The 9,442-nt window shown below is 39.5% G+C and overlaps 1 protein-coding gene across 1 annotated transcript; it reads left to right on the forward strand.

Moving 5' to 3' along the window:
- Positions 1-1,492: 1,492 nt before the first annotated feature.
- LOC103212426 (olfactory receptor 7E24-like) lies at positions 1,493-2,473 on the forward strand. Its single transcript, XM_007958403.2, has one exon. The coding sequence runs from the start codon at positions 1,544-1,546 to the stop codon at positions 2,471-2,473; it is 930 nt and encodes a 309-aa protein (XP_007956594.1). The 5' UTR covers positions 1,493-1,543.
- Positions 2,474-9,442: the final 6,969 nt, after the last annotated feature.

Genomic DNA, 9,442 nt, shown 5'->3' on the forward strand with positions numbered 1-9,442 from the left:
TGCCACTTTGCTGAATTCATTTATTGTGGATTATTTAGGGTACAGTACTAGTACAGGACCAAACACTGTTTCGTTCTGTTGCACATAGAGTTTCTGTGAGTCAGAACTGACTCAACGCCACCTAAAAATAATAACAAATAACAAGCCCTGTATTAAGAACCTCTGACTTTCAAACAACTCCTAAATGCCATTTAATGTTATATAAATTTTCCCTCATTTTGAAATGGTTGAAACAACCCCTACTGTCAATAATTCTTTATCACAATTACCTTCCATTGCTACTTATGCAGCTTTTAAATCATGGAAAAGATTTCTAGCCTTTTCTTGTATTGAAGGCTAAATAAGAATAGTATACACCTGTTCCAATTTACCTACAAATTTGAATTAAAGGCATCATAGGAATGATCTCATTCATAATCCAGGGATTGCCCATATTTAACATATAAAACATTATTCACAGACTGAGATAGCTTTACTTCTTCCTTTCCAATTTGTTCTTTTCTTTTATTTCCTAATTGCTCCAGTTAGCACTTTCAATAAAACATTGAATAACAATGGGGGGAGTGGGCGTTGAATTTTGTCAAAATCATTCTCTGCCTCAAATGCTTTGATTGATGTGGTACACTACATTGACTGATTTTCTAATGTTGAAACTACTTTGCGTTCCTGGGAAAAATCCCACTTGATGTTGGTGTATAATCCTTTCAATATGGTTATGAATTAAGTCTGCTAGTATTTTGTTAGGAGCTCTGATAGCATAGTGCCTAAGGCACTTGACTGCTAACTAGAAGGCTGACAGTTCAAACTCACCAGCCACTGCTCAGAAGGAAGGTTGGACAATCTACTTCCGTAGTGATACAGCCTCGGAAACCCAAGTAGGGGTCGCTATGAGTTGGGTCTGACTCAACAATAACAACAACATTTTGATTTTGTTGGGAATTTTGTGTCTATATTTATCAGAGATATTCTTCTGTAGTTTTCTTTTCTTGTGAGTCTTTGTCTGGATTGGTACATGGTGATGCTAGCCTCATAGGATGAGTTAGAGAGTTATCTCCTCTTCTATTTTTGGAAATATTTAAGGATAAGTGTTACATACTAAGTATATATTTGGTAGAATTCCCCGGTGCAGCCATTTGGTCCTGCACTTGTCTGTGTTGGGAAGATTTTGATATTGCTTTGATCTCTTCACTTGTTTTGTGTCTACTGAAGTCTTATGCTTCTTTTTGAGTTCATTATTTTACTCTCTTTATTAATTTGTTACCTGTAAATGTCTTTGATCCTCTAACATTCTTCAGTTGAGTGTCTCTAATGTGGGTTTGCATAGAAAATGGTGAATAACATAGAAACTAACAAGGAAAGAATTCTAGGAAGAATGGCTTTGTCACAACTAAGAAATGTTACTCGGGGAGGCTTATGGTCTTAAGTATATGAATGTTTTACTTGTGAATTTCCTGAATTCAAACTATAGACACAAAGCTAGGTATTTATCCTCTTGTTTCCTTTTACCAACCTTTCTTTACTTATCTAAAGGTGCTTCTGCAACATGGAACCACAGAATCTAACACGTGTCTCTAAATTCCTACTCCTGGGCCTCTCGGAAGATCCAGAACTGCAGCCTCTCCTCTTTGGAATGTTCCTGTCCATGTACCTGGTTTCATTGCTTGGGAACCTGCTCCTCATCCTGGCTGTGAGCTCTGACTCACGCCTCCACACACCCATGTATTTCTTCCTCTTCAACCTGTCCTTGGCTGATATTTGTTTCATCTCTGCCACAATCCCAAAGATGCTTATGGATATCCACACACACCATGGAATCATCTCCTATGTTGACTGTCTGATTCAGTTGTCTTCTTTCCTTTTGTTTGCATGTATGGACAATTTACTCCTGACAATTATGGCCTATGACCGGTTTGTTGCCATCTGTCACCCTCTTCACTACCCAGTCATCATGAACCCCCATCTATGTGGCTTGCTGGTTTTGGTGTCTTTTTTTCTCAGTCTTTTGGACTCTCAACTGCATTGCTTGACGGTGTCAAAACTTACCTTCTGCGTGGAAGTGAAAATTCCTCATTTCTTCTGTGATCCTTCTCAGCTCCTCAACCTTGCCTGTTCTGGCACCACCACCAAAAGCATACTAGTGTATTTTATTGGTGCCATCTTTGGTGGTATTCCAGTCTCAGGGATCATTTTTTCTTATATTAAAATCGTTTCCTCCATTCTTAAAGTCCCATCATCAGATGGGAAGTATAAAGCCTTTTCCACTTGTGGCTCTCACCTGTCAGTGGTTTTCTTATTTTATGGGACAGGTATTGGAGCATATGTGAGTTCAGCTGTCTCACCTTCTCTCAGGAGTAGTGCAGCAGTCTCGGTGATGTACACTGTAGTCACCCCCATGCTGAACCCCTTCATCTACAGCCTGAGAAACAAGGATATCAAGAGGGCCCTGAAAAATTTCCTCAGCAGACCATCATAGTGTCAATATCTGTGGCATCTTTTATGGTCTGTGGATTAGAATAGGCAGAAAACCACACATGTGGAGCTAGAAAGCACGCTCCTTGGTCATATATTTTGTCATTCTAATTGTTTTCCCTTGATACTTCAATCCAATTGGTTATTTGGCCTATTTTGGGGGGAACTGAGGATTTCTGGAATTCATGATGCATCATGACATATGCCAAATTGAGTCCTAGGACACCTGTGAAGCTTTCTGTATTTGCCATCTATGACACAGACATCCTGGTGTAATTCACAACTTTCTTGAAATTAAAAAAAAAAAAAATGCGCTCTACCAGCTTTTCCACAGTTTATACCTATTTTCCATACAACATCTATATCTATCTTATCTACTTATGCACTTTAGGTGTGATAATGCTTCTTATTTGTTGTCAAATGTGACTTCATATTGGAATCACTGGTGAAATTTGAAGATTCTCATGTCTCGGTTGCACCATGACAGATTCTGATTTGTTTAGACTGAGGTGTGTGGTGATCTAGAAGATTTTCAAAGCCCCCACAGGAGGTTCTAGTGAGCAGCCAAGGCTGAAGACCACTGATTTAAGTGAGAGCATTGTTCAAAAATGGGTAATGCATCTTGGGTCCTTTATTCTTCATGAGCAGATGCTGAAGATTTTAAAAAATGATCAGAGCTCACAGAAGGGAATATATGAAAGAACTTCAGGTAGTGTGATTTTTCTCAATGTTCTTGGTCATATTTCCTCAAATATTTTTTCCAACCATACCATAGAGCTGCTCGTATATGCTGGATATTAAGCTTTTTTCTCTCTGCTCCAAACTCATCTTTCTATAGTGTGCACTATACTTTGTGATGCCAGAGTAGAAATCCTCCCATCGCTTCTCTGAATTTCTGTCTTTCTTATTGTGTTCTTCCAATAGTTGTCCATAACGTTCGTGACCCCCAATAAGGCAAACTTTTCACTATACTTCTTATCTTTTGGTATTGTCACTGTTTCCTGCAGGTAATAGCTCTGTTGTTACCCCTTTTATACTTTTATGCATTTCAGTCATTCACTAAGCATTTACCTACATAGCTATATGAAATAATGTACATTAAAAAATAACTAATGTGTTTCTTCTTGGTTGAGCCCTGACTGATGCACTGTAACATGTAAAATAAAGATATCATGTGTCTGCAGTTGTCATAGTTGTTGTTATTAGGTGTTGTCAAGTCAGTTCCAACTCATGGCAACCCTATGAACAACAGAATGAAACACTATTTGACACTGAGCCATCCTCACAATCTTTACTATGTTTGAGCCCTGAATTATTTCTGAAATTTTCTGCTTATAGCCAAGATCCATATGTCATCGGCAATGATATCCCTTGTTGCAGCCACTGTGTCAATCCATCTCATTGGGAGTCTTTCTCTTTTGTATGACCATCTACTTTACCAAGAATGATGTCCCTCTCCAGGAACTAGTCGCTTCTGGCAACATGTCCAATGTACCTGAGACAAAGTCTTATCATCCTCCATTCTAAAGATAATTATGATTGTACTTCTTCCAAGACATATTTGTTCTTTCTTCTAGCAGTCCACGGTATATTCAATATTCTTCACCAGCACCATAATTCAAATGCATCAATTCTTCTTTGGATGTCCTTATTTACTATCCAGGTTTCATATACGTATGAGTAAATTAAAAAACTATGGCTATGTCAGGTGCACCTTAGTCCTCAAAGTGACATCTTCATTTTTTAACACTTTAAAGAGGTCTTTGGCAGCAGATCTAATTTATTGATTGTTTCTTCCATGGGCATTGATTATGGATCCAAGTAAAAATAAATCCATGACAACTTCAACCTTCATTTATCATGATGTTGCTTAATTGTCCAGTTGTTAGGATTTTTGTTTTCTTTATATTAAAGTGTAACCCAACCTGAAGGCTATAGTTTTTAATCTTCATCAATCAATGCTTAAAGTCATATTCACTTTCAGCAAGTGAGGTTGTGTCATCTGTTAATGATTCTTCCTCCAACCTTAATATCACATTCTTCTTCATATAGTCCAGCTTCTTGCACTATTTTCTCAGGATACAGATTGAAGAAGCATGGTGGAAGGATACAACTGCAATGCACACGTCTTGGTTTTAACCATGCAGTATCCCTTGTTCTGTTCCAATGACTCTCTCACTGTATATGTACATGTCCCATATGAGCACAATTAAATGTTCTTGAAATCCCATTCTTCTCAGTGGTATCCATAATTTGCCATTATCCATACAGTGGAATATTTTGCATAGTCAATAAAACATAAATAAACATGATTCTGGGATTTTCTGCTTACAGCCAAGATCCATAAGTCGTCAGCAATGATATCTCTTGTTCTACTTCTTCTTCTCAACCTAGCTTGAATTTCTAGGAGTTCCTTGTCAATGTACTGCTGTAACTGTTATTGAATTATCTTCAGTGAAATTTATTTGTGTGTGATAATAATGCTAATGTTTGATAAATTTTGCATTCTGTGAGACAAGCTTTCTTTGGAATGTGAATAAATAAGGAAGTCCTTCAATTGTTTGTCCAGGTAGCTGTCTTCCCAATTTCTTAGCATAGTCAAGTGAGTGCTTCCAGTGTTGCTTCCACCTGAACTGGTATTCTATCAATTCCTGGAGCTATGTTTTTCACCAGTACCTTCAGTGTAACTGGGACTTCTTCCCTCAATATCACTTGTTCTTGATCATATGCTACCTCCTGAAATGGTTGAACATCAACCAATTATTTTTGATTCAGTGGCACTGCGTATTCCTTCCATTTTCTTTTGATGTTTCCTGTATTGTTCAATATTTTGTCTGTATAATCCTTCAATATTGCAATTCAAAGCTTGAATTTTTGTTTCCAATCCTTCAGTTTGAGAAACGCCAAGAGTGTTCTTCCCTTCTGTTTTTCTAATTCCAGGTCTTTGAACATTTCATTATAGTATTTTATCTTCTTGAGTTGACCTTTGAGATTTACTGTTCAGCTCTTTAATTTCATAATTTCTTCCATTTTTCTTTAGCTATGTTCAAAAGCCATTTTCCAACTTTCTTCTGACATCCAGTTTGGTTTTAGCTTTTTTTTTTCCCTCCTGTCTTTTAAAATATCTTTTGCTTTCTTCATGTATGGCTCTTGATGTCATCCCAAAACTCATCCAGTCTTGGGTCATTAGTGTTCAATGCATCAAATTTATTTTTCAGATAGTCTCTAAATTAAGATGAGATAAACTCAAGCTCATACTTTGATTCTGGTGGACTTGATTTGATATTCTTCAGCTTCAACTTGAACTCAAATATCAGCAATTGATGGTCAGTTCCGCAGTTGTCCCCTGTCCTTGTTCTGACAAATATTGATTTTCTCTATGGTCTCTTTTCACAGATGTATTCAATTTGATTCCTGTGTATCCCATAGAGAGTCCCATGTGAATAGTAACCATTTATGTGGTTGAAAAATGTATTTCCAATGAATAAGTCATTGGTTTGCAAAATTTTATGATGTGATCTCCAGCATCATTTCTATCATCAAGGCCACATTTTCTAGCTACCGATCCTTCTTTGTTTCTGACTTTTGCATTACAAATATCAATATTTGCAATACATCTTGATTGCATGTTTGACCAATTTCAGACTGCACAAATTGGTAAAAATCTTCCATTACTTCATCTCTGGTATTGTTGTTGTTGTTGTTGTATACCGTCGAGTCAGCCCCGACTCATAGCGACCCCTCCTTGGGTTTCCGAGGCAGTATCACTGCAGAAGTAGGATTGCCCAACCTTCCTTCCAAGGAGTGGCTGGTGGGTTTGAACTGCCAGCCTTCTGGTTAGCAGTCAAGTGATCTTTGGTATTAGTGGTACATAAATTTGAATAATTGTCATATTAACTGGAATTCCTTATAAAACCAAAACCAAACTCACTAATGTAGAGTAAATTTTGACTCATAGCAACCCCTCCTTTGGTTTCCGAGGTTGTATCATTATGCAAGTAGATTGGCCCATCTTCATTCCAAGGAGTGGCTGCTGGGTTTGAACCACCAGCCTCCTGGTTAGCAGTCAGATGCCTTAGGCACTAACACATATTATATTATCCTATCACTGGCAGCATTGTAGTTTAGGATAGATCTTGAAATGTCCTTTTTGACAACTAAAACAATGCCATTACTCTTCAATATTTCATTCTTAGTATAGTAGACCATATATGTGGTCAATTCAAAATGGCAAGCACCAGTCCATTTCAGCTCACTAATGTTTAGGTGCCAAAGGGGACAGAAATGGCAGTACAACCCAGGGTGTTCTTTCATATTGCCAGTTACCATGAAAGATTTCTTAAATATTTTGAAAGTTACTTTGCAGAATGCTACTAATAAAGTATGCAGGGTTCCTAGAGCTAACAGCAATTATGTATTTGAACCAAGCACGATCATATTGGAAAAGAAAATTTAAGAATACTGGAAGAGTGAGTTTCTTCTATCATGTTGGGTTTGATAATTCACTGCAGTGGCCACACATAACTCACAGATTATGGGGTTTATTAGGGAAGTACCAGGCTACAATTCAAGTTCAGGAACAATGCTTATTCTCTCTCACCCTGCCATCTCTCAGCCTCTCTCCCAGCAGTGTGTGTCTCTTGGTGTCTTTCAGCAATGCATGTCTCTCGGCATTGCTTTCTCATCAGTGCCTATCTCTCAGGAGTGTGTTTCTCTCAGCAGCAAATCTTTCACAGCCAGCAGTCAAAGAGACTCCTTCTGCCTCTAGGAGGGCTCCTTTTGAGGGTGAACCAACCAACCCCAACATCAGAATTCTATACACCTGAGAGAGAGCAAACTTCCCAGAAAATTACTTTGTGATGCTCCCAACAGAAATACCCCAGGTGGATGACTTTAACAATCAGGAGCTACTCAGTTTCTCACAGCAAATTCCATGGAGTTTACAAAGACTTATGGCTAGAAAAGCCATACCAGTAATTTACTACACCACAGACCACCCCCCTGACTTTTCTAGCCATTATCCCTTTTATACTTCAGAAATTAACATCTCCTTCACCATCAGTTTAAGAATAACCCATGAAAGCCTGTAAGCCAGCCACTTCAACCCTTTATCTCCACCCATTTTAAACAGCCAATTTCTAATTTGTCCATACCTATCAAACCAGTACTCTGAGGAGACAAGCATGGTCCTTTCTCTCTGGAGAATCTTCTGTTCTGCTTGGAAACTTCAGGCATCTGCATCTATAAACAAGCAAAGTCCAGCCCAGACCAAGCCATCAAATTGCAGGATTTAACACCAGATCAGTGTCAAACATCTTCCTCTTCATTTGGTTGGGTTCTGGTCAGCTCAGCCCTAGCCATCTCATCTAGGTCATGGGTACCAGCTGCCAAGATTGGGAGTCACACCCTTCCATTCACTTCAGGCCAGCCAGTACCTTCTCTCACATCCTCAGTCCTCAGGGACTATTTCAATGTCCATAGGTTCACAGTTCATTGCACTTCAGACCAACCAGCCCTTCCTCTCATCCCCAGCCTTCGTGGCCTAGGTCAAAGAGTACCAAACTCAGCCCGTTTCTTCTTTGCTGCTTTTCCCCCATTTCCACTCAAGTGGACCCAGGTGGTCACAAGTAAGTGACATATAAGCCTGCTACTCACTGGCTTCCTTTAACTTTCAGTCCTGGAAGGGGTGTCTCTCATGGATCATGACTTTCCTGCCTCAATGCACCCAAAACCTGTCTACTTGCTTGAAATTCAAAGAGCCAGTCAATTTTTTTTTCCTCTTCAGGTCCTTGTTCAAATGCAAATCTTCTGTTCCCTCAGTAGTATTGGGTGGGGCTCAGGTTTTCTACCTATGCCTCCTATACTCTAAGCATAGGGCTTGAAACAAAACCTGTGTTCCTGCTGGGCAAATTATATTTCCCCTTTTAATATATCCAATTAAGTATTGGCTGGAAGTGGATTTACACATTCTCTGTTATCCACACCCCATAATCATTTCTAATGTACAAGCAGGTAAGAGAAAATTCAATCCCTGTAGTACATTCAGATAAGCACATAAGCCAAAACACATAATCCTTTTAAAGACATTGCAGTTTCATCTTTTCACCTTGATGACTGTCCCATTCTATGTATATGGCCTTGGGCCTTTGGCTGGCTATAACCAAAAGCCCTAGCCTCTGAATCAATTACCTCCTTTCATAGGTAACACCAACCAAAGTAACCACCTAATAATCAAAAATTTCACTTGCCAGGCCCCTTCGCTCTTTCTTTTACAGAGTCCCATGCTTCTATGTGTCTGTAGCCACTGTAACTAATCCCACTTCTGACACCAACTGCCAAAGGGGCAGGGAGGCTGCATCTTCTGACCTCCTCTAATCCCACAAGAGGAAGACAGAACCACCATCGGTAGCACAAGGTCTATTCCTGCAAGGCCAGACATGCCACCTCCCTCCACCCCTTTCATCAATCCTGACACCAACCATTCCTCCCACAGCACCCACCACCACCCTGCTGGGTTTGATAATTCGCTGCAGTAGTCACACAGAACTCACAGATTATGGGGTTTATTAGGGAAGCACCAGGCTACAACTCAAGTTCAGGAATAATGCTCAATCTCTCTCAGCCAATAGTCTCTTAGTCTCTCTCCCAGCAGTGCATGCTTCTCAGTGTCTCTCAGCAATGCATGTCCTTTGGTGTCTCCTTCTCAGCAGCGCATGTCTCTCAGGAACGTGTTTCTCTTAGCAACACATTTTTGACAGCCAGCAGTCAGAGAGACTCCTTTTGCTTCTAGGAGGGCTCCTTTTGGGCTGAACCAACCAACCCCAACATCAGAATTTTATACACCTGAGAGAGAGTAAACTTCCCAGAAAATTACTTTGTGCTCCTCCTCACAGAAATACCCCAGGTGGATGACTTTAACAATCAGGAGCTACTCAGTTTCTCACAGCAATTTCCACCATGGACTTTACAAAGA

This window comes from Orycteropus afer, unplaced genomic scaffold (genome assembly GCF_000298275.1).
Source record: "Orycteropus afer afer isolate SDZICR_OR568_19922 unplaced genomic scaffold, OryAfe1.0 scaffold00960, whole genome shotgun sequence".
Classification (NCBI taxonomy): Eukaryota; Metazoa; Chordata; class Mammalia; order Tubulidentata; family Orycteropodidae; genus Orycteropus; species Orycteropus afer.

What these genes read in the sequence shown, in the direction of transcription:
- LOC103212426 (XM_007958403.2), top strand. Translation starts at nt 1,544, where the DNA reads ATGGAACCACAGAATCTAACACGTGTCTCTAAATTCCTACTCCTGGGC.